Source organism: Cervus elaphus, chromosome 16, assembly GCF_910594005.1.
Source record: "Cervus elaphus chromosome 16, mCerEla1.1, whole genome shotgun sequence".
In the NCBI taxonomy this organism is placed as follows: domain Eukaryota; kingdom Metazoa; phylum Chordata; class Mammalia; order Artiodactyla; family Cervidae; genus Cervus; species Cervus elaphus.
This window is the reverse complement of record NC_057830.1, coordinates 21811736-21838439: the sequence shown is the minus strand read 5'-3', so window position 1 is coordinate 21838439 and position 26704 is coordinate 21811736. Positions and strand designations below refer to the sequence as shown.

The 26704-nt window shown below is 38.6% G+C and overlaps 1 protein-coding gene across 4 annotated transcripts in view; it reads right to left on the bottom strand.

The window, feature by feature from the left end:
* Nucleotides 1-11627: 11627 nt before the first annotated feature.
* The window catches only part of SPIN1 (spindlin 1), a 78228-nt gene continuing 63151 nt past the window's right edge, over nt 11628-26704 (bottom strand). For all 4 annotated transcript variants that reach the window (XM_043927340.1, XM_043927337.1, XM_043927338.1 and 1 more), the window contains 3 exons: nt 25638-25891; nt 20771-21004; nt 11628-15184 (listed from right to left, as the gene is read on the bottom strand). In XM_043927340.1, coding sequence (XP_043783275.1) covers nt 14985-15184; nt 20771-21004; nt 25638-25891 — 688 coding nt within the window. In that variant the 3' untranslated portion in view covers nt 11628-14984. The remainder of the gene's footprint in view (nt 15185-20770; nt 21005-25637; nt 25892-26704) is intronic.

Here is a 26704-nt window from a genome sequence, read left to right as displayed (position 1 = left end):
TGTCTTTCTTGTCTGGATCTTGAAGGAGGAAGCACACCCAAACCTGAGAAGAAATGAGGAACTGGTGGTCACTGCCCTTGAGGTCAAGGCTGTGGGTGGCATTAGCCAACCACTAACTTATTGAGTAAAACACCCAGGCCATGGAAACACCAGGACGGCAGGGGAAGACTGCAAAGGACGTGCAAAATGCCCACGAGGAATAGCAACGTGTTCCCAGCTATAACTGTGGAGAAGGAATTCCCTTGCAATGACAGCAACTGGAAACTGATACGGAGAAACCTCCTAAAGTAGCACATGCAGAAACTGTTCAGTCGCTGTCATGTCGGGCTCTTTGCAACCCCATGAACTGCACCACAGCAGCCTCCCCTGTCCGTCCCTATCTCCCAGAGCTTGCTCAAACTCATGTCCACTGAGCCGATGATGCCATCCAACCACCTCATCCTCGGCTGCCACCTTTTCCTCTTGCCCTCAATCTTTCCCAGCATCAGGATCTTTTCCAAAGACTCAGTTCGTCACATCTGGTGACCAAAGTATAGGAGATTCAGCTTCAGCATCAGTCCTTCCAATGACGGATGATTGGAATGATTCAAAGTTGATTTCCATTAGCAATGACTGGTTTGATCTCCTTGCTTTTGAAGGGACTCTGAAGAATCTTCTCCAGCACCACAATTCGAAAGCATCAGTTCTTCAGCGCTCAGCCGAAGAAATCGTTGTTGTTGTTCAGTTGCTAACATATCCAACTCTGAAACCCTATGGACTGCAGCATGCCAGGATCCCCTGAGCCTTCACCAACTCCTGGACTTTGAATTATGGTCCAACTCTCACATCCATACATGACTACTGGAAAAACCATTGCTTTGGTTAGATGGACCTTTCTCAGCAAAGTTTTGTCTGCTTTTTAAAACGCTGACTAGGTTTGTCATAGCTTTCCTTCCAAGGTGCAAGTGTCTTTTTATGTCATGGCTGCAGTCACCATCCACAGTGATTTTGGACCCCAAGAAAATAAGTCTGCCACTGTTTCCACTTTTTTCCCTCTTATTTGCGATGAAATGATGTGACTGGATGCCATGATCTTAGTTTTTTTAATGTTGGGTATTAAGCCATCCTTTTCACTCTCCTCTTTCACCTTTAAGAGGATCTTTAGTTCCTCTTTGCTTTCTGTCATAGGGGTGGTGTCATCTGCATATCTGAGGTTGTTGATATTTCTCCCAGTTATCTTGATTCCAGCTTGTGCTTCATCCAGCCTGGCATTTTGCAAGATGTACTCAACATAGAAATTAAACGGGATGACAATATACAGCCTTGTTGCACTCCTTTCCCAATTTGGAACCAGTCCGTTGTTCCATGTCCAGTTCTAACTGTTGCTTCTTGACCTGCTATATATAGGTTTCTCAGGAGACAGGTAAGGAGGTCTGCTATTCCTATCTCTTGAAGAATGATCCACACAAAGAATTTAGCATAGTCAATGAAGCAGAAATAGGTGTTTTTCTGGAATTCCCTTGCTTTTTCTGTTATCTAACAAATGTTAGCAATTTGATCTCTAGTTCCTCTGCCTTTTCTAAACCTAGCTTGTGCATCTAGAAGTTCTCAGTTCTCGTACTGTTGAAGCCTAGCTTGAACGATTTTGATCATTACCTTGCTAACATGTGAAATGAGTGCAACTGTGTGGTTTTAACATTCTTTGACATAGCCCTTCTTTAGGATTGGAATGAAAACCGCCCGTTTCCTGTCCTGTGGCCACTGCTAAGTTTCCAAATTTGCTGGCATATTGAGTGCAACACTTTAACAGCATCATCTTTTAGGATTTGAAATAGCTCTGCTGAAATTCCATCACTTCCACTAGTTTTGTTCCTACTAATGCTTCCCTAGGCCCACTTGACTTCGCATTCCAGGATGTCTGAGAGTTCTTAGGTGAGTGATCACACCATCGTGGTTATCTGGGTCCTTAAGACTTTATATAGTTCCTCTGTGTATTCTTGCCACCTCTTCTTAGTATCTTCTGCTATTAGGTCCACATTGCTTCTGTCCTTTATTGTGCCCATTTTTGCATGAAATGTTCCCTTGGTATCTCTAATTTAAGAGATCTCTAGTCTGTCCCATTCTATTGTTTTCCTCTATTTCTTTGCATTGATTAATGAGGAAGGCTTTCTTATCTCTCCTTGCTATTCTTTGGAACTCTGCATTCAGATGGGTATATCTTTTTCTCCTTTGCCTTTCACTTCTGTTCTTTTCTCAGCCATTTGCAAGGCCTCCTCAGACAACCATTTGGCCTTTTTGCATTTCTCCTGCTTGGGGATGGTTTTGGTCAACACTTCTTATACAATGTCACGAACCTCATCCATAGTTCTTCAGGCACTCTATCAGATCTAATCCCTTGAATCTATTCATCACCTCCACTGTGTAATCATAAGGGATTTGATTTAAGTCACACTTGAATTGCCGAGTGATTATCTCTACTTGAAGTCTGAATTTTGCAATAAGGAGCTCATGATCTGAAATACAGTCAGCTCCCAGTCTTGATTTTGCCTATTGTATAGAGCTTCTCCATCTTTAGCTACAAAGAATATAATCAATCTGATTTTGGTATGAACCATCTGGTGATTTCCATGTGTAGAGTCGTCCCTTCTATTGTTGGGAGAGAGTGTGTCCTATGACCAGTGCATTCTCTTGGCAAAACTATTAGTCTTTGCCCAGCTTCATTTTGTACTCCAAGGCCAAACTTGCCTATTACTCCAGGTCTCTTGACTTTCTACTTTTGCAGTGAAGTCCCCTATGATAAAAAGGACATCTTTTTTTGTGTTAGTTCTAGAAGGTCTTGTAGGTCTTCACAGAACTGTTCAACTTCAGCTTTTTCAGCATGAGTGGTTGGGGCATACACTTGGGTAACTGTGATGTTGGTTTTGCCTTGGAAAGAATCGAGATCATTTTGTCATTCTTGAGATTGCATGGAAGTACTGCATTTCATAGTCTTTTGTGGACTATGAGGGCTATTCCATTCCTTCCAAGGGATTCTTGCCCACAGCTGTATATATAATGGTCATTTGAATTAAACTCACCCATCCCTGTCCTTTTTAGTTCACTGATTTCTAAAATGTTGATGCTCCCTCTTCCCATCTCCTGTTCGACCATTTCCAATTTACCTTAATTCATGGACCTGACATTCCAGGTTTCCATGCAATATTATTCTTCACAGCATTGGACTTTACTTCCACCACCAGACACATCCACAACTGCATCGTTTCTGTTTTGGCTTAGCCTCTTCGTTTCTTCTGAAGCTATTTCTCCACTCTTTCCCAGTAGCATAGTGCACACCTACCTAGCTGGGGGGGTTCATCTCTCAGTGTCATATCTTTTCACCTCTTCCAACTGTTCATGGGCTTTTCAGGGCTGAAGCAGTTTGCCATTCCGTTCTCCAGTGGACCACATTTTGTCAGATCTCTGCAACATGACCCATCTATCTTGGGTAGCTCTACACGGAATGGCTCATAGTTTCATTGAGTTTTACGAGGCTGTGATCCATGTGATCATTTTGGTTAGTTTTCTGTGATTGTGGTTTTCACTCTAGGGCTAGGGAAATAAAAGCACTAAGAGACTTGGGACCAATTTGTGTGAGAGAAAATGGTCGCATCAGCCAACATTTCACCATAGTAAATGCACCTGCTTAGCTATCAGCTCCAACAGGCAACCTGGGGCTGGGTAGCTGCTCTTTTCTCTGCAATCCTGGTCACCAATGTGTGGTACTAAGTTGAAAGGGAGCTATTAGATCCTCACTGGCCTTCACAGGCACCACTCAGAGAAAGAATTCCCACGTTGAAAAATGAGAAGTGTGCCTAGCTGCCACAGCAAACCCACCATCAAACACATTCTCTATTAACAGTCAGGGAGGACCATCTCTCAAAGCTGTAAATCCACTATGGTCACTTGGGATTTGCACTTGACACTTCTTATGTATTACCATTTTCTTCTGAGGCCTCCTGACCATTCACAATAGGAGTGTAACTGAGACAGTGGTTACACAACTGATCTTTGTGCAAAGAGAGCAGTTATCTCACTACTCCTCCTTCCAGGAAGAAGTTGGGGGTAGGTGGATATGGTGACCTGAGATTTGAGTGCCATCTCAATGTCCTGCAGACAGGACACAATCTCTTTACCAGGGACTACACTCACCACTGGCCCTTGAGGCCTGGGCTGCTCCCTCGACTTTACAGATGCCGTGAGGGATGACAGCGCCAGCTCTTAGTGACACCAGTCACAATGTTACGGACATGCTCTGCAGGCAGTGAGAGGCCCTAACTGAGGCCCTCCTGACTCCACTGTGGGCCTCTGCCCAAGCACTCAGCTTCACACACATCTGTCAGGCACTCGGGAGCTGGCAGACAGCCTGAGATGGAGAGCCATTTAAAGATGGGACTCTCGGGTGAATCTGAGATGGATCTGCTCAGAGTGTTTCTTCTAACACACGGTAGGCACTGTATTAGCTTACTCCTTCTTTCAGTAACATACTTTCATATACTTCCCTTGTGGGGGGATTTTCTGCTCAAAATAACTCACACCAGAACTCTTTCAAAAGGATACTCTGGGTAGTACTTCCCAGGGGACTAGATAGGACTTTACTATCTCAAAAAATCTGTGGCACAAGAATCTTAAAATTTCGCCTTTAAAGATCATAAAAAGGAAATAAATCAAGCACAAAATTAGATTAACATGACCCTGAAAAAAAAAAAGGAAGTCTAATTTATGGAAATTATGGTTTCAACAAAGTGCAAAGGAATTTTGTTAGTACGGTTAGCTACAAAACAAACTTAATTTTCTTGGAAAAACTAACAATCAGCCTCAGAGTAAAAGCCTCAAATAAATTTTGAAAAATTTCTAATTCAGTTTAGTGCTGAAGGAGCATAAAAACTACCACGCCAAACCTAGGATGCTTTCCACAGTATGATGAAAGTATTTTTAAAAGCTGGTACACAAAGGTCCCATTTTAACAGTTCCTCTTCTCAAAATATTTAAAATATTTTGAAATCCAGTAAATTCTCCCATATCAGAAAGATAAAGCAAGTAAAGTTGGTCTTTTCTCCAAAGGAGATAGAGATAAGAAAACAGAGCTACTGTAGTAAAATGGCATCTAGACAAAAATCATGCCTTTCACCCTTATTCTGTGTGAAATCAGAATGGTTTTAAGCACTTTGGAAACAAATGACAAACGATTTTAGAGTATTTTAAATTATAAAGACACAGAAACTGAGGAAAAGATTTTGGATTTTTCTGATAGTAATGGTAAGTAACTTGAAATGTAACTTCGCACCTCATGATAAAACCATAAAGTGTGCGTAAAACCTGAGAAGCACAGGTATGACAACCCAACCAGGCAAGTCCTGACCGCAGCCCAGCAAATCCTGCTAGAACAAGGAACACGAGTTTGTCCTGCTGCCTCAAAGAAAGCCCTTGGCTGGAGGAGGATGGGCAGTGACAGCCCTAGTGGATTCCCATGTATTAGCAGTCTGTTGGTCAATGGTGGTTGGCTGGGAGAATTTTGACTGAGAACATGCTGCAATTTACATTTTGTTTTCTCATTCTAAAAGTTACACCACACCCTTCTTCAGTGTCACAGAGAACTAAAATGCTTATATGGCAGTTGGAATCTACTCCATGGGGCACAGCCTATTAGGGATGACACTGGTTAGGAACAAACACCTTCATAAACTTCCATGTTCATCGGCCAAAGTAATTGTTGACATAAGGCAACTTGCTGAAGCAGGTGAGCAGTGGGAGGCCTGAGATATAGTAATACTTAGAACAGATACAAGCTAACTGCTATCCAAATTACTCTGCTACTAGTTTAAATGTCCTGGTTTAAATAAGGTCACTTATTCTGAGGAAGTTTTGCAAAAAAAAAAAAAGTTACCCTTTCCTAATGAACAGGAAATCATAACATTCTGGATAAACAAATGAGTTCACAGATGTTAAAAAAAAAAAAAAAAAAAAATCATGCAAAGAAAGAACCTGAGCACAGAGATATTTTCAAATAGAGAGCAGAGAGCAGAGTGCAGGCTATCTGCCCAAGGCTAATTCTGCTAGGCCTTGCGAAGTTACCCTGTAATGTCCAGCTGCTGAACCACAGTGTTCCCCAATATCTCCACTTATAACCACCATAAAACTCATGGACTGCTGAGTTTAACCACAGAACAGTGACCACAAGTTTTGGGAGCCATCTCAATGAAGTGTCTCTCTGAGGTGGCAGTACACTGTATCGATTTATATCATCTGAAGAGAAGACAACCCAGAGGGATAGGGTGGGAAAAGAGGTAGGTTCAGGACGGGGGTGGGGGGGTGGAAACACGTACTCCTGTGGCCGATGCATGCTGATGTATGGCGAAAACCATCACAATATTGTAAAGCAATTATCCTCCAATCAAAATCAATTAATTTAAAAAATAACAATTCTTTTTAAAAAAAGAAAGAGCAATCTTCCACAGGAGACTTAAAAATTCACTGAAGGGTGGAGAATTTTCAAGGGCAAAGTAACAATGTATACCTGTTTTGTCCTATACAGTATTTTAGGTATCTTATAAAACTATTTGTATATTATCCATATTTACAAAATATACTACAGGCAAATGTACATTTCTACTACTATCTGAAGAGTATTAAAGCTGAATTAGGTTAGAACTGACTTATGTACAGGTTATAATAAACATTTACAATATAGCAACATTTGAAATTTCACTCTTAAGAAGTCTGTATAAACCCTCACCTCCAGTTATAACTTCTAGACCAAAGGTCTACAATGGTCCCTAAACGTTAACCCTTTAAAGGAAGGCAGCCTGCTGTCTTCACTTTCTCAGAAGGACAAAACACCCTCAGCCACTTCCCAGGCGCCCCACAGAAGAACACAAGCAGCGGCACAGTTACGTACCAGCTGCCAGCTACCATTCTCTCACAATCTTGAGGGTTATTTTTTTTAGCACCCATGAAAATAAAATGAAATTCTGTTGCAGTTTAAATAACGCTGTTGGCATTACTTAAGAGTGTAGGACCCAATGTTAAATATCCATACCAGAAATTAATGAGGGGATGTCAAATACTAAGGTGAATTTTAATACCCATAAATTTCCACACCACCCCCGTGACCATGCAGAAACATAATTAACTTTTAAAACCTCTCCAAAGAGGGACTGACTTCAGACCATATTAGAGAAAAAGCAACGGTGGTGATTAAAAGACACGGTGAACCAAGGCCTCGCCTGGGGTGGGAGGGAGGACAGTGGTCGTTACTCTATTGTACGTAACAGTTACATTTCAAGGGGCATTACTATGCTGGTTTAAAGATACATATCTCCTCATAGGCGGCAAATCATTCTGAAAGTGGGCGCTGTTTAAATTACTCTTGAATCGGGCTCCCGACTGACACCACAAACCTCTAGCACCACGTTTAACAAAAGCACTGAGGAGGCAGTTCATTGTTCATGAACCCTATGACAATGTGAGAACATAAGCAAAGCTCTATCCATCAAGATTACCTTTAGTCTACTTCTCAGTCACAGTTAAATGAAAAACGTGGAACAGCCACTAACCCTTCAGCAGTGCTTTTTATAACAATTTTTACATATGCTGGGAGATGCCAGTGTTCTGAAAAAACATAAAAACGGAAATCTTCCCGACTGATGTTATATAAGTGAAACTAAACTTAGGATCTCAAAGATTATAAAATCAAAGCAAAACATGGTAATGCCTGAAATGACAGAGCCACTGCCTGTGTAAGGCTCCGCCACTCAATGAACTCCCAGCACAAAAGGGACTCGTCCTTCCTGCATCAGGCTCAGGTTTGCATCATTGGAAACTTACAGGCATCTTCAGTGTGGAGGGCAGGATTCTCCCTAATGAGATGAGAAGAAGGTACAAAGGTTAAGTAATCTGCCTAAGTTCATACCAGTAGAAAGTGAGAGACTAGAACTAAGAGATTTGGTTCTTTTTTTAATGCTCTTTTTAGTACACTAAATTTATCCACCTCTATTATATAAAACCAGAACTAGTATTAATTTTTAAATAATTAAGACTGTCAAAAATAATGCCCTCCCAATAAGATTTCTTTTCCATTGTAAGCTTCACAATAAGAAAATCCAGCATGGTGCTACGGATTGAACTGCATTCCCTCAAAATGTGACTGTATTTGGAGACAGGGCCTTTAAACAGGCCATGGAATTTTCCAGGCAAGAATACTGGAGTAGGTTGCCACTGCCCTCTCAGGGGAACTTTCTGACCCAGGGATCAAACCTGGGTCTCCTGCATTACAGGCAGATTCTTTACAGTCTGAGTCACCAGGGAAACCCTTTAAATAAGCAGTTAGGGTTAAATGAGGTGGTTACAGTGGACCCTAACCCAATGTGACTGATGTTTTTACCAGAAGAGATCAGGACAGGGACACAAGGAACACCATGTGAAGATGGAGATGGAGGGAGAGAACACGTCTGCAACCCAAAAAGAAAGGCCTCAGGAGAAACCAGCCTGCTGACGTCTCAACCGTGGACTTTCAGCTTCCAGAACTGAGAGAGAACAAAAAAGTCTATTGTTTATTAAGCCCCTGGGTCTGTGTTTGTTACAGCAGCCTGAGCTGATACATATAATATGCAGAGCAGGAGAAAAAAAATCCTCCACTGGTCTACCACATGTAATTTGATCAGAGCATGGCCGTTTTTAAAAAACTGCAATTATCAAATTTTTAAAAAGAGCCAGTGACAACAGCTTTTTAAAAAAAAAAAAAACAAATGCCTGTGAATTAGAGACATCCGGCAATGGGTGTTAAGATTCCTATGCTCTGTGTGATCTCCCCCTTACAAACTGCTCAGAAGCAGTGATTCTGGTTCTAAGACAATGCAGACCGTGGACTCCATCCCTTCAGACATGTTTTTCACTGCTCTCCTCTGCTGGACTGGTCTGAAAAGGACCACAACTTTGTCCTTCTAGTGTGACAGATCAGATTTGGAATAAAGACAAAATCAGTGGTTAAAACTACTTGGCCATGGTACTACAGGACGTGAAGCAGTACTTTGCTCAGAATAGGTCCCCCATAAATTAAGACACACAGAGAGTCCACCACAAAGTCTAACTCTTGTGGGGAAAGCCAGGGTCACCAGGGACTACTTTCCTTGTTTTTCTAGTGGGAAAGTGCAGGGCACACGCAGTCATGTCCAGATTTCTTACAGATAGATCCTTTAGGAGACAAATTCAAGGCAAAAGCTTTAAAGCTCCTTTCACCATCAATATGTGAAGATAATTTAGAATGCTGAATTTCAATCTTGAGTTGTTAACTCTTTACGTTAATGTCAATGGTTTTAAACGGTCTTCCTCCTCTACTTTTCACATCATGGTTCCAACATGAAGACACAGAATTCAAAAGCTCTACGTAATATGCCAACCCTATAAAGGATTTCCAGGTAGTTCACATGGTACTTCAAGCTCTTATGTTTTCCCAGAGGATGAATTTTTCAAGGCGTAAGCTCAAAGTAACGGAGGAGGATGGAGATAAAAACAGAAGCAGGAACGTGCCTACAGTACACATAGCAGCCTACTCACCTACTGTTGACAGCCAACGTAAAAAAGAAATACATGGCAAGGACCCAAACTTCCGGGCCGCTATCACCAGAGCTGACTGCTGTCAACACACCGCCTGGTCCAGTGCCCTTCACATAAAAATTTAGCAGAAAGAATGCAGCATCATTTTAAGCAAAATAATGTGCCAAGGCAGTATCCCAAAACCATCTGCCACTGAGTTACCTGAACCTAGGAGCTTTATGGCCAATGTAAGGACAGAGACCATCTAAGAACGTCTGGAGAAGCAGTTTACAGACTCACTTATTCAGCAGCTTAAGAACTTGAGAACTACATATAAATTCAGCAACCTAAGAACTATATATATATATGAATGACAAACTAATTACTCTAATTAGATACAAGTCCAGGTTTAACAGGAGTATTAATTTAATGATGTTTGAAGTTGTCTTTAAAATATAAAATAGTACCTACGTTCTTGTACTAGAGATTTTAAAAATATTTCCAGTATAATTTCTCTCCAAATAATAGATATTTTTGTATCTTTTATTAGCTATCATTTTGGGTTATAATTCTCACTACAAAGAGACATAGCTTTCTACCTTCTAGTGACAAACACTCCACTGAAGTAATTTAATTCTGATGCAGAATGCAGCAGCTTGCAGCCTTGGCACAGCATTGGGGGTCTGAGTTTCGTTCGCTTCTGTAATCCTGGACAAGGGACCCCACTCTCCTCTCACATCAGCACAACATGAAAAAACATCATGCCTTCTTCACAGGATTAAGAATGAAATGAAGAGAATTCCCTGGCAGTTGAGCAATTCAGACTCAGTGCTTCCATTTCAGGGGGCATAGGTTCAGTCTCTAGCTGGGAAACTAAGATCCCACCTGCTGTGTGGCATGGCAAAAAAAACACCACCACACACACACAAAAGCCAACAGCAAAACAAAATATACAACCAAAACAGAAAGAATTAAATGAAATGGGTGGAAAGCGCTTGGTAAGGTACTTATTAAGCACTTTTGCTAGTGCCTTATTAGTGTCAAACGCTTTTATTATCACAGAGCTGACAGTACCAAATGAAGAAACAATGGAAAGTAAGCCCACCCTGCAATTCTCCTCCAGTGGTGACTGCTTTAGACTCAGTTCTTCAGTTTACAAGCAGCAGTCAGCAAGCGCCCACCTTTAGGCTAAGCCTGCCTTGTTATTTTGGGGAAAAAATATTTCCGGAGGTGTACCTTCAGTTATTGCAATGAGTGATTTACCTTCAGGAAGATGACTGTAAGCTCTCACTCAGGGTGAACACCTGTGCTTCCTGGTCCATCTCCTCCCTGCATCTGTCTGTGGCTCCTCCCACCAGAGCCTCAGAGGTGATCCTGCCTCCCCCTGTCCATGGCCTTGGCAGTGGCCACTGTGGCTGCCACGCCAAGCCGCCCCAGCCGCTCTGCCAGCAGGAAAGGTGACCTGTCCCGTCCCAGCTTTAACCAGAGATCCTTGGGCCAAATGGGTAACATTAAGTAAATAAATAAATCTAATTAAGTGTAGAAATACCATAAATTCTACTTTTTCCTCTGATAAAATTATCCAGGAAGATAAAACAGAGTACATCCAGTTTCAGTATTACTTATATGCCTTGGTGCTTAAAATGAAGACTTTTCACTGCAGAATCTAATTGGTACTTAAGTATTAATAAAAGCAATATGCAATTACAGCAAGAAAAGATATGAAAATATAAAACACATTATTTAATCCTATTTAAAACAATTCTTTTTAAGTTAAAATTTTATGATAAATTGAAATTTCATATTAATTGCTAATCACAAAGTTTAATACTTTGGATTATATAATATATTGGGGCTACTGATTATTATTGCCCCTTTTCTTTTCAGGTAGTATTAATTATCATTCAAATAAAAATTCTACTTCTTTTTGTTCCTATATGTATACCTGACATTTACATTGGGGAAAAGAGGGGAAAAGGTTAGTTAAAATCTTCAAGTAAAACTTCAAAAAATCTTTTCACAGAAGCAGGTTTAACACATCACAGTCTGCTCATAAGCACAAAATTTACAGTCAAAAGTTGCACATAAAGGGTTTATTTTAAATGTTTTAAGGATAGGATAGAGTTACATCATAATTATAAAAATTACTTACAGAATTAACAGCTTTATATTGTTTATACTTCTAAATGCAGAGAACAGGGAACTGTCTACACATTGTATAAAATAAAATTAAAATTAAAAATGAATTCAAGCTTGAAAGATGAGGTCATTTACCTAATTTTAAAATGCGAACACGAAGACCTCTGAACTATACACATTCGTTCAACTGCACTAATGATGGAAAATACAAAAAGCGCAGCATTTCCAAGGAACCACAGACATTTCAACCATAATTGTTTTCTGTTATAATAATTATTCCTGTTTTGTCTTTGGAGAACTTTCTTTTTTTAAGACAATCAGCTTAATAATGTTTTCAGGCACTACAATTTGTGACAATCAAAACAGTCTTCTAATGGGTCCACGGCGTTCAGAGATTCAAGCCCAATGCACTTCGGGGTTTGGCACGTAAAACAATAATAGAAATGAAATCTGGTTTAGAAGCAACTGTGATTGTTTTAAGAATGCACAGTCCCTTCAAATGCTGCAAGACATACACAACAGGAAAATCACCTTCTGTTGGCACTACATTTGCTTCACCAGTGCATTTATATCCTACAACCACTAAAACAGCACAGTTAAGCAAATATACAGAAACTGAAAACAAATAAAAACAAAGAAAACAAAAAACCTAAATATATTTAACATGCAATTTTAGTTAGTTACATTGAACATTCTACTTAGAATAGAGCATGCAAAAAAGGATGGTCTGCTTTTAAGGTCTTCCTTTGAAGCTTTACGTGGCAGCCAGACATCACACACGCACACACACGACACAATAATACTATAGCAGGTCAATGAGAAAGGCCAATACATTTTATACAGAGATTCATGTCTTGTGTTGTCACAAGTCCCATGATAATTTTGGAAATTAATGTTGTATTCCTAGAACAAGGAACCAACATTCCGATACCAGGAAAATGCAAGCAATGCATGCAGATCTGAAACATGAGCCTAAATGAAGCCTGAAATACTCAGCTGGGAAGCAGAGTTAGTCACGGCATCAGGAAGTGTGGTTTAAGCCACCAAAAGAAAAAGAATGAAAAAAAAAAAAAAAAGGGAAAACATCAACATAAAACCCCTTCCCCTTCCTTCAACCCTAAAGGCAATAAATGGAACAATGATTAAAATAATAATGAAAACAAATCACATGTCACATTTATCTAGAGAGTGGCAGATCATGTGGTATATTAAAAGTTGCTAAAGGTACTTGCAGAAAAACCACAATGCAAGTCATTAAGTAATGCAAAGAATGTTTCAACTGACCCAACCCTCAGGATCCCACCAAAGGACTTCATTTTTCAGCCTACAGTCACTGTGTCCTGTTCCTGCAGTGCACACTGGACAACTCCCTCTCTTGGCCATTCGGTTCCACTTGGACTCGGGGAGCTGCGCTCAGCCTTGAGATTCACATGCAGGAAAACTCTTACAAGAGCCACCAGCAGAACAGACAACAGATCTGTAGCGTGACGCTTGTTTCAACCACAGAAGGAACACCTAAGACCTAGGTACTCACTGCATGGAGAAGCTCACCCCCGACCACCCAGGGTGAGGGCACACTGCAGAGAAGCAGGGTGCTGGATTTACATGGCGCACAAGGTTACCGTACACCAGCACAACAAGGCAAAGCCTTCCTGAAAGCGAGAACGGGCGTCAAACCACGTACAGTGGGGCCTTGAAACTAAATAACCTCTTTATCATCAAGAGCAGCTATGAGAGGGGTCCCACAGACCTGGTGTCTGATTGCCAGTCTATGTATTTAAGCTTTCTGCCCAAATCTTGGGTAAGATTTTCAACTTCTACAAGACTGGTTTCACAAACCATCTTTCTCCCCGTCAGCTTTCAAACTGCCAGGGATCATCCAAAACAAAGTGAGAGGCTGACGTTTTGCTGCTAAACGAACCACTTTTGTGGTTCTATTTTAGTTCAAACAGCCTTGCAGGGAAGGTTTCAACGGCTAAGGGCTGCGATCAGTCACACCCACAAGCCAGTGCAGGCGACCGACCCTGATGCGGCAGGACCCACCAAACGGAATGAATCCACAGTATCAGCACACCATGAGCAAGAACATACAGCACCAAAAAAGGTGTCAGGAATTTAAGCTGTTAATTGTCTAGACATTCTTTGAGAGGGAAAGTCAAGGGGGAGAAGACTTCTGACCATAATCATACACCAGTAATAATGGTAATAATAACAAAGGGATCCGAGAGAACTTGGTAAAAGACAATAATGCCAGTCTTACATTTCTAATATAAAAGTACTATGTTCTTCCAGGAACTTACCAAATACACATAAACCACTGATATACTGTTGCCTTTTAAATCCATGTACTAAAACCCAGACTACTAATTTGTACAAATAGTGGACCAAATGCATCATCCAAAATACACCTGTATTACACAATGTGGACCAAGTACCTGGGCTTTGCTTTAAAAAAGTATTTAAGATTAAAAAAAAAAAATATGTAAACAAAAAATGTACAAAGCTTAAAATTAAAGGCAGCCTTTTACCTAGATTTCTAATTGCTTTGTAAATTCTAATGTGGGTCATTAAACATCCACAAGTGATTCATGTTTGAATTTACAATTTAAAGCCTCTGGATTGAAATGGTGCTCTGAACTTCTGACTTTCAACACAAGCTGAATGTCCCCATGTTCTTCCTGTGCCCAGTTTTAATTTTTAAATAAACAGCAGTGATATAAAGTCAAGCACTCCTGTTAAACTGGAGACAATTATTTAACTCCTACCTCAATCCACAAAGAAAGAACTGCCAATGAAGTGTGTGTATGTGTGTGTGTGTGTGTGTACACAGATCTGTGTGTGTGTATATATATATTATATATGTATACACACAGATATAGATAGGTAGATAGATATACATACATATATATCTTAAAAAAAAAAAAAAAAGGCAGTAACAAAAATGCAACCAAACTATGCTTGCATTGTGGCAGCAGAGTGTGTTAAGAGTGAAGGGGAAAATGGATAAGATCTATTACAGTTTTAAATGACTATGATACTAGCTTAACTTTTACCAGACTTGCCTGTAACTCCCTTCCAAACAGACAGACTTCTTTTAAGAGGAAGGAGTTCCTTACACAAAATGCTTTGTGTTCACATAAATCTGTACGATTCAGAACAAAACCAGTTCTGCTGGCAGAGATTGTGGGTTCGCAGGGACATTTAAGCTTTCATTAAACTGGAAAGCAATCAAGTCTTTATGTCTACAAATTATACATTTAATAGTTCCACAAATTTGGTAAAGTTCGTGATGACATCTAGGATGTTTTCACCAAATCGTAGACATAAATATGGAAATCATCATCAAACTTGATGAAATAGACAGACGGTTTGGCTTCTACTTGATGAATGACCATGCCAGTCCTTTTAGAGCCATCTTCTTTGGCATATTCCACTTGTTTGCCCACCAGGCTGTCCACAACTTCTCCCGGTTCCCTTTCTGCTGGAGGTGAATCATCTATATTAAAAGGGGGGAGAAAAAAAAAGAATTTAAAGTTAGTTTTTAGATACACACCAACTCACATATTTTAATATTTTTTAAAAATGTTTTTAATATCCTGCATTCATCTGATTTTCTAGACCAAGAGTCAGCAAACTTTTTCTTCAATGGCCAAACAATAAATATTTCAGGCTTGAAGCCATATGGTCTCTGTACCAACTACTCAGCTGTATCTCTCTGTGTGAAAATAACCACAGATGATACATAAATGAATGGTGTGACTACATGCCAATAAAACTTCATTTACAAAAATCTAGATATGTAAACAATTCCAAAAATCATAAATAGAAATTCCTCTGGCTCATATTTAATTATAGCTATAATTACCTAATGAAGTAATAAGGACTAAAAGAAGGAAAAGGTCAAGAAAAAACGAAATACAGTTCACCCTTGAACAACAGGAGTTTGGTATGGGTTTACTTATACCGGGATTTTTTCCAACAGTAAAGAGATCTGCAATTGGTTCAATCCATGGATACAGAGGAACCACAGAAATGGAAGGGCTGCCCATAAGTTATATGCAAATTTTCAACTGCTCAGAGGGATCAGTTCCCCGCCTCAACTCCCAAGTTGTTTAGTTGCCAACTATAATAACACCTTTCTTTAAAAAAAAAAAAAAATGTATTGACATATAGTTGATTTATAATGTTGTATTTTATAACTTCTTAAAAAATAAGTCTGCATTGGTGATTTCCCTCGTGGTCTAGTGGTTGAGAATCCATCTTCCAATGCAGGGGATGTGGGTTTGATCTCTGGTCAGGCAACAAAGATCCACAAGTCAGAAGACAACTAAAGCCCATGGGTGCTGCAACTAGAGACATGGGCTCTGGAGCTTGCACACCACAACCAGAGAGAGGCCTGCACATTTCACAAGGAATATCTCGCATGCCACAACTAAGGCCTGATGCAGCCAAAAATAAATAATAAATCTAATTCTTTTCAGTAAAAGAAAAGCCTTGCTTTACTTTGAAATGATTTTAAAGGAGACAATGCCTATTGGGATTACTGAGAATGTACTACACACTTAAAATGCCTAAGAATCCCTACCTTATCTTGAGATTCCTTAAAGCTTTTTTCCCTCAACTTCATCTCATTACACATGGTCCTCCTAACCCAGTTTCAAAATAAGAGATTTCTCATGCTATAAAAATAGGTGCTAGGTGAACTCAACTGAATCTCGGAGGATAGATGGGGCACCTGAACTTTTTTTAAAAGTCCCTAAGAAAATCTGAGTGTTGGAAAACATTGCTCACCCTATGACCTAACAATAACTCTGTAAATTCTAGGAAAACATGTAAAAATCAGAGCATATTATCACTGTCAACAACGAAGAAATAATGTACAAAGGGGAGAAGAGATTGGCAAGAGGATGGATGGTGCTAGGCAGTTACATTTCTTTTTTTTTTAATTTATTTATTTATTTTACTTTACAATATTTTGTTGGCTTTACCATACACTGACATGAATCCACCAGAGGTGTACATGTGTTCCCCCCTCCCACTTTCCTCCCCATCCCATCCCTCTGGGTCATCCCAGTGCCCCAGCCCCAAGCACCCTGTGTCATGCATCAAACCTGGACTGGCGATTCGTTTCACATATGATAATATACAAGTTTCAATGCCATTCTCCCATATTATCCCACCCTCACCCTCTCCCAGAGTCCAAAAGACTGTTCAATACATCTGTGTCTCTTTTTCTGTCTTGCATATAGCATTACTGTTACCATCTTTCTAAATTCCATATATATGCGTTAGTATACTGTATTGGTGTTTTTCTTTCTGGCTTACTTCACTCTGTATGATAGGCTCTAGTTTCATCCACCTCATTAGAACTGATTCAAATGTATTCTTTTTAATGGCTGAGTAATATTCCATGGTGTATATGTACCACAGCTTTCTTATCCATTCATCTGCTGATGGACATCTAGGTTGCTTCCATGTCCAGGCTATTATGAACCGTGCTGCAATGAACACCGGGGTACACGTGTCTCTTTCAGATCTGGTTTCCTCGGTGTGTATGCCCAGGAGTGGGATTGCTGGGTCATATGGTAGTTCTATTTCCAGTTTTTTAAGGAATCTCCACACTGTTTTCCATAGTGGCTGTACTAGTTTGCATTCCCACCAACAGTGTAAGAGGGTTCCCTTTTCTCCACACCCTCTCCAGCATTTATTGCTTGTAGACTTTTGGATAGCAGCCATCCTGACTGGCGTGAAGTGGTACCTCATTGTTGTTTTGATTTGCATTTCTCTAATAATGAGTGATGTTGAGCATCTTTAGATGTGTTTGTTAGCCATCTGTATGTCTTCTTTGAAGAAATGTCTGTTTAGTTCTTTGGCCTACTCTTTGATTTGGTCTTTTATTTTTCTGGAATTGAGCTGCAGGAGTTGCTCGTATATTTCTGAGATTAATTCTTTGTTGCTTCATTTGCTATTATTTTCTCCCATTCTGAAGGCTGTCTTTTCACCTTGCTTATAGTTTCCTTTGTTGTGCAAAAGCTTTTAAGTTTCATTAGGTCCCATTTGTTTATTTTTGCTTTTATTTCCAATATTCTGGGAGGTGGGTCATAGAGGATCCTGCTGTGGTTTACGTCAGAGAGTGTTTTGCCTATGTTCTCCTCTAGGAGTTTAAAGAACTTCTGGTCTTACATTTAGATCTTTAATCCATTTTGAGTTTATTTTTGTGTATGGTGTTAGAAAGTATTCTAGTTTCATTCTTTTACAAGTGGTTGACCAGTTTTCCCAGCACCAAGTGGTTGACCAGTTTTCCCAGCACCACTTGTTAAAGAGATTGTCTCTTCTCCATTGTATATTCTTGCCTCCTTTGTCAAAGATAAGGTGTCCCCAGGTGCGTGGATTTATCTCTGGGCTTTCTATTTTGTTCCACTGATCTATATTTCTGTCTTTGTGCCAGTACCATACTGTCTTGATGACTATGGCTTTGTAGTAGAGTCTGAAGTCAGGCAGGTTGATTCCTCTAGTTCCATTCTTCTTTCTCAAGTTGCTTTGGCTATTCAAGGTTTTTTGTATTTCCATACAAATTGTGAAATTATTTGTTCTAGTTCTCTGAAAAATACCGTTGGTCGCCTGATAGGGATTGCATTGAATCTATATATTGTTTTGGGTAGTATACTCATTTTCACTATATTGATTCTTCCGATCCATGAACACGGTATATTTCTCCATCTATTTGTGTCCTCTTTGATTTCTTTCACCAGTGTTTTACAGTTTTCTATATATAGGTCTTTTGTTTCTTTAGGTAGATATATTTTTCTATTTTAAGAAACCCCTTACAGGTCCCAAGTAACTCAAACTCTTTCCTTCGGAGCAACAGAGAGCCTTCAAGTAGTAAGACCAGGTATCCTGGTTGTCCATGCTTATGCCAGTCATCTTGACACACTAGTTAGCAGTGTGCCTTTTAACTTCCACATGTATCTTGGTCTGGACCATATCTTTTATTTACATTAACAGCAGTTTGCTCTTTGATTATAATAAATTCTCTCACTGAATGATATAATCCGAAACCTGCAATTCTGATCTCACATAATACAAATAATCCACATGAGCATGTTATCAGTCCTGGAGGAATAAAGAGGAAATCTAAACTGAATTCTTCTTTAATAGCGCTCTTCCATCAAGTAGCAGCATCATACCACACCACACTTTCATGGCACCTCATGTGGATGAAGAAATCCCATATACATGACTGCTATACGTTTTATAGTAAACATGATGAAGAAGCAAGAGACTCAAACAAAGACCACCATAGAGCTCTTTGTATCAGAACATCATCACGGATTCTAACAGCAAATAAACTTTCATACCACTCAAAAGAAAGGAGTGAGAGGATAAAGACATGGTCGGTACAGGCAATGGGTAAAGTGCAAACGACCCCATACTTTCTATTATCAAGTCAATAGTACCTGCTTTAGACATTTCTCTACAAAAATGTTAAAAATTTCATATAGGTTGGAGAAAAGCTTTTAAGGAATGCTCTCATTAGTAAATTCTTGCCTATATAAACACTTTGCATTATACATTTATAACAAATACACAAAAACTAAAAAGAAAAACTCTAAGAAGGCTGAAATCAGGGCCAGATGACCATGAGTGGGTTCACTGAGCAGCATGTTCACAGGGAGAGCTCAAAAAAAAAAAAAAGACACAAAAACGAAGAGAAGATATCACACTGCTAATATACCCACTGTCTATCAGCCACATATGTCTAAGGCCAAGACTTCATGTGTTTGAGGAAAAGCTATTGAGTAGTTAAAAAAAAGACTCACCTAAAAGTGAAATTAAGAAAATAAGTCTAGTCACAACAGCATCAAAAAGAATGAAATACTTAGAAATACATTTAAAAAGTGCAAAATTTAGAAAACTACAAAACATTATTCACAGGAAAAAAAAAAATCCCTCAATGAATGAAAAAACATCCCACGCTCATGGGTCAATAGCTTAACATTGTTAAGATGGCAATACCCTCATGCCAAACTGACCAGGAGATACCTGACACAAAGTCGGCTGACTTCTTTGCAGAAACCAACAAGCTGATTCTAAAATTTGTATGAAATTGCAAAGAACAGCCAAAAAAATTCTGAAAGAAAGGGAGGAACATTCTCACTTCTTGATTTTAAAACTTAAAGAATGAAGTTGGACCTGACATCACATCATAAACAAAAAGTAACTCAAAATGTATCAAAGATCCAAGTAAGAATTAAAGACCAACATATACAAGGCTTCTAAAAGACATGAAGTAAATCTTTATAACCCTGGACTTGGCAAGGGATTATTAGATATGACTCCAAAAGCATAAGCAACAGTAAGGAAAATAGACAAATTGGATGTCATAAAATTTAAAACTTTTGTACTTCAAAGAAGGCTATCAAGAAAGTAAAAAGACAACTCTGAGAATAAAATAAAGTATCTGCAAATCATGTATCTGACAAGAGACTTGTACCTAGACTACTGACTCTTAACTCAGTAACAGAAAGACAGCATAACTGAAACTACAGGCCAAGGCCATGAATAGATTTCTCCAAACAAGACACACAAAAGCCCAGTAACACATGAAAAGATACTTGACAACTTTAGTCATCAAAAAAATGAAAACCAAAACCACAATGAGGTATCATTTTACTACCACCAGGATGGCTAGATTCAAAAAGGCAAGTCCAGAGATGAATGAACAAACAAAATATAGTGTATCTATTCAATGGAGTTGTACTTGGGCATTAAAAGAAATGAAGTATGGACACACACTACAACATGGATGAGTCTTAAAAACTCTAAGCTGAGTGAGAGAAGCCAGTCACAAAGGACCCCATATTATATATTCTGTTCATATAAAAATCCAAAGTTCAGAACAGAGAAAGGAAAATATTCTTGGCAAGAGTGTGAATAATTTTACAGCCTAACTAAAATGATCACTTATCCCTAATAATTAAAAATTTTAAATGTATCTCCATAAAAATTAATCAAAGACCTTGTTTTGAAATTCAAATTCCTTCTGAAGTATCAAAAGTAAAAGCTGTCAATTTATACTTACTAGAATCGGGCATAATGCGAAGGTCGCCTTCTTTATAATCATCTAAGAGCTGGTACATGTATAAGACAGGATCTTTTTCATAAGTGATGTAAAACCATGTGTTCATGATAGGGGCGCGTGCTAAGACCATTCCCCTCCACTCGTCTTTAGAGCCGTCCTCTGTCTCAAACATGTGCTCCACTGCTTTGCCAATCATTGTGTCAGCTAGGTGCGCATCACTGATTCGAGATGTTGCTAGGGACAAAAAAAGCAAACAACGGTTTACAAAGTATGCACTGTCAAGACTGAACTTATTCAAAGAAGTGATTCTGAAATACACCATCAGGCTTCAGAATCACGTGGAGGGCTGTACGAAGGACAATCACCAAATTCACATTACTGATGCAGCCTAGGATGGATTCCATGGAATTACTATGCCCCAAAGTCATGTTACTGAGAGCATCTGTTTTTCTTTCTCTGAATTCATCTGCTCTTGGTACTGTATTTAATTAAAAATTTTAGTTGTTTATTTCAAGGTATAAAGTATTTTGGTTACAATTTAATAATTATTTTAAAATTATTAATAATTATAGACTTACAGAAGAGTTCCAAAATTAGTATTGTCCCTATATAACTTTTACCCACCTTCCCTTTACATTTACAAAATGATCATTTATTAAAATCAAGATATTAACCTTCAAGGCATAGGTTTTCACTCTTGCCCCTACAATCTATTTTTTACAGTAATCAGAGTGGTATTTGTGGCAGTTATACCAGATTATGTCAATCATTTGCTTAAAATACTCCAGCATTTTCCTTTAATAATCTGAATAACAAACTGTTTCTCCAGAGCCAAAGCCCCTCATTCCACCCATCATTCCAAAGCCATCATTCCCTGCTGGTCCTCTGCCGTCCTACTCTGTCACCTTCCTCCTACTACCTATACCTCAGCAGCATGGGCATCTTTTTCTGGGATGCCCTTGGGCTGACCATGGCACTCACATCCTCAGGGGATGGCTCTTCCTGAGCAGGTGTCCACCCTGAGGCTCCCCAGGACCATGTTATGAAAAGCGCCTCACTGCTCCAGCACCTGAGTTTTATTTCTTAAAGACATTCACCACTATCTATAATCATCTTGTTTTACACGTTTGTTTACTTGCTTTTACACTACACAGTGATGACAGCAAAGACCTTTCCCACCTTATTTTCAATAATGTGATCACAGGGGTTCAACACTGCTGTGTGAATTAATTATTTCAGAGGAAAAGTAGGTTGTTCTAGATTGACATTAGGAACACAGGTGAAAAATAACAAGCTTTTCTTTTTTAGTACTGGGAAAATTATGAAGGAGCCTATTGATGTTAAGATTTCTCCGTTCTTCATATTTCAGATAATTCTTTAAGAAAAAAAAGGCACTTCTATCTCATTCATGAGGGCTATTTTTGTTTAAAGATATTGCACTATTTAATTTTATCAGAAAGACACTCTAAACACAAATGGTAGTTTCATTTACATGTGCAATAATTACCAAAAGTAACAGATTCTCTGCTGCACAACACTAAAGCAAAATCCCACCAATTTCTTCAAATCAGAAGGTATCTAACTTTCTGATCTCAGGAATCCTAAAATTTCTGAGTATTTGTTTATATGGATGATAAATATTTTAAAAATTATAAATGATGCATTTAAGATATTTTAAGATACCCACAGAAATACATTTTTAAGGAAAAATAACTATTTTCTAACAAAATTTTAATACATATCTAGCTTTAGAAACAGGCAGCTAGACTCGTATCTGTTTCAATATTCAATCTTTTTTGCATGTACTTTTAGTTGACGTGTAAAATCACAAAGATATGCTGTTGAAAAAGTATTTTATTAGTCTTTCAAATAATTCTAGATATTCTTCTCTGATATCACATCAAAACTCATCAAGTCTTGGCTTTCCTTAAAGGTTAATTGCACTGTAGAACCTGAAATCATCAATAAACTTCTGTCAAACTATTAAATTAAAATTCATCTGCATAATACATAAAGAATTCCTATAACTCTGCAATGAACAAAACAAATTGAAATAACCTAATCAAAAATGTGGGCAAAGGAATAGGTATTTCTGCAAAGACGACATATGAATGGTCAAAAAGCATATAAAAAGATGCTTAGCATCACTAATCATCAAAAAAAAAAATTCAAATCAAAACCAACAGAAAATAACAAATGTTGGTGAAGAAACTGAAATCCTTATGCACTGTTGGTGGGACTGTAAAATGTTAATGAACACTATGGAAAAACAGCATGTATACAAGCACCTCAAAAATTTAAACAAAATTACCATATGATTCCACTTCAGGGTAAATGCCCAAAAGAACTGAAAGCAGGGCTTGAAGAGATATTTGTACACGCATGTCATAGCAGCACTATCCACAATAGCCACGGTAGAAGGAACCCACCAAGAGTCCAATCAGGGACGAATGGGGAAAAATATGGTATACACATACAATGGAATATTACTCAGCCTTAGAAAGGAAGGAAATCCTGTCACATACCACAACATGAACGAACCTTGAGGATGCTATGCTAAGGGAAAGAATCTAGTCACAAAAAGCAATACCACATGATTCTACTTATGATGTACCTAAAGTTATCAAATTCACAGAAACAGGATGGTGGGTACAGGGGGGCTGGTGGGAGGGGGAAAATGAGTTGCTTAATGGGGAAAGAATTGCAAAATAAAAGAATTTGGAAATCTATTCCATAACAGTGTGAATATACTTAACACCTCCGAACTGTACACTTGAAAACAGTTATGGTAGTAAATTTAATGTTTTGTGTTTTTACCACAACAAAAAAAAACCCTGTTGTCTTTGAATGGATCTTTCATCAATACATGATTTGGTAACATCATACACTGTTCGTATCAAAAATATATTCACTGAGCTATGCAGATCTTCCAAATAGTGGGAAACCTCAGTAAATAACTGTGAAAGGATGAGAGTGATAAAGGCAAATTATACCTTAATATTATTATGAATTTTGATCTCATAAGGCACATGAATATGCTTCAGGGAACCTTAACAGTCCCCAGACCATGCTTTGGGAATCAGTACTCTGTGATGTCACTTTCTCTCACCTTTAGCTTAAGGTTAAGGAAAACAAAACTAACTTACATGTACTGCCTAAAGCAAATTAGGAAAAACCATTTTCTTTCTACAGGGAATATAGATGAAGTCCAAATAACTTTTCAGAATTAAGTATCACAGGGAATACTATAATTAACTGATAATTATGTTACTCATATAACATACTGCTGGTTTTGCACATAGGCCTTTGGATTTCCTTTTTCTGCTTACAAAAGCAATCCATGTCTATTGATGGAAACTGAAATGGCCCATAACTAGAAAGAAAAACATTAAGAGACCCTAAATCTCATCACCAGAGACACTCATATATTTCTGGGTATCTTGGTTTGGTAAAACAAGCTAAGTTTTTTCTGCTCTATGATGACTAAAGAACTAATACAGGTCATGTGGCAGAATACAGTAAAATCTCAAATAAGCTAGCAGTCTTGCCCTTGAAGGAGTCAGAAAAAGAATTATGATAATTAATGAGCAAAAATAATTGATATAAAGGTGAGGATACTTTTTAAGCCCTGAAGGGAAGATTCTTCTATGTTAGTTTCTAATGTGGGAAATGGACTGCTCTCAAGATCAAGAGGAAAGAGGACATGCCTCATAAGGAACAGTGTGTTCAGTCACACTGAAAAGAGATAAAGTTTAAAATGCCAAAGATTTACTATTGCACAATTAGTTACTTATAGTTAAAAACACAAATTTTAAGAAAGACTTCTGTGAAAGCTGAACTGTATTTATACAGGATGAGTAAAGACAATATATGCTATCTAAAGTGAAGATTAAAAAGTAACTTGCTGCTCTGCCAAACTTAACCTGATGGGGAAGCACTGTTCCAGGAACACAAGGGTAAAAACAAAGGGACGGGGACTGGTAAGCGTCTTCGCTTGACAATCTGATTCCAAAATTCTATCCTCCAAGTACAGAGCTGCTGAAGCTATATTTGTAAAAATACAGGCTTTCAAAGGACAGTTACAAAAACATAAACCAGATTCAGGCAGCATCACTGTGAAAATGCAAATACTCCGAAGAAAGGAACATTAATTTGGGAGTATTCTATTGATCTTAAAAATAAAACCTAGTTTATTTTATTCTTAAAAATAAAACCAGTCATTATGCTTAAGGTATGCAAGGCAAAACTGATTCATATGACATTTAAAGTCATTCATAGCTCCTATGACCATTTGTATATATAAAAAATAAACTGAGGCTGTCATTTAAAAAAAAGAAAAAAAGCCATTCATTTCCCACAAACCTTGCAAAACAAACCCTTAAAAATATAATAAAATTCACATGCATTGGTTGCTTAAATTTTACAATGATCACTTTTGTAAAAATACACAATGAAAGATACACTTCACCTAAAAGATTCTAAAATAAACACATGAAATTTTTCTTAGCTATTATATGATGAAATAAGTACACTGAATATTTGAGCTAATGAGAAATACTCTTACCCATCAGAGTCCAGATAAACTGTGAGCAAAACGTGGGAAATAATCATATTAGAAATTATTAGATTGTCAACTTCTTAGGGAACAATTTTATACATCTTTATATCCCTCATAGTTCCTTTGAACTGTGGTCTCAGGACATCTGCTCAGCAGTTTTTATGGTCTTAGGTGACTGATTTAAATATGTATCAGAAGTGCTTATACGCCAATAAAAAGACAAATATCAGTAATGCAAATAATCAAAAAGCATCCATTTCAGAAATCCTTTTTAAAGCATATAATGCACAAATAGTAAAGAGAACTTACCAACTCTATCAGGGAGGACTTCAAGCGCAGAAACTCTTTCATCTTTATTAAGTTCTAGTCCATAAACACAGTCAAATCCATCGTATTTTATAAGATACAAAGAAGGGTTTACAGGCACCTGGTCCAGAACGGTTCCTTTCCACTGGGTGACAGGGCCATTCCCCTCCTTCCACCCATGCTGAATCCTGCAGCCTACGATGTTCCGCCGAGGCTGGGAAACAGGCTTGCTTGGTCCCACACTGCTCCGATGTTTTCTGTATTCACACATACACACACGTAAGGTATCTTCTCAAAGTATGCACTCCTACCAACACAACTACTGCTAGCCAGCATGCTCTCATCAGAAATGGTCCCGGGCCTGTGCAGGCTAACGCTGCCACACCCAGGGCTCAGGTGGCTCCAGCCAGCCATGCCCCAGTCCCGCAGCCGTGCAGCGGCGCCTCACAGGGGCCCACTTCAGGCAATAGGAGCTTCCTGTGCGCCTTGAGTGTGGAGGCAGAAAAACACAGGACTAGCCCTAAAATTAAGCATCAGTTTTCAGCTTTCTGAGTTTCTTTTAATTCAATCAATGTACAGTTATCCAAATTAGTCAAAGAAAGACAAGGGCTGACTACATGATATAACTGCATGTGCATATGGCTTTATGAAACAGAAATCCATTTCTTGTCAAAATGAAATAACTATTCAATTTCACCCATTCTTATGCCCACACAACTTTATTCCCACTGGCTTAAACAATAGGAATAAACTAGACATTTAGCTTTTTCTTAAACTACGTCCAGGCTGGCTTATGTTCATGCATTTTTACCATCATTACTTCTCTAGAAAGCACACAACCTTCAACCCTTAAATCTGCAGCAAATAATGTAATACTGAAAATTATTCAAGTGACATTCATCGGTTACAAGCAACTGAAAAACCCACATACAATGTTTACAAATAATACACCTGGCTCTTGATGTCAGGGGAAAAAAAAACCTTCATTTCACGGAGCAATCCAAAGACAAGGGACAAGACTTGGCTTGAATGTAAGCTGAAGGCCGAAGCCATGCTGGCACATGGATGCT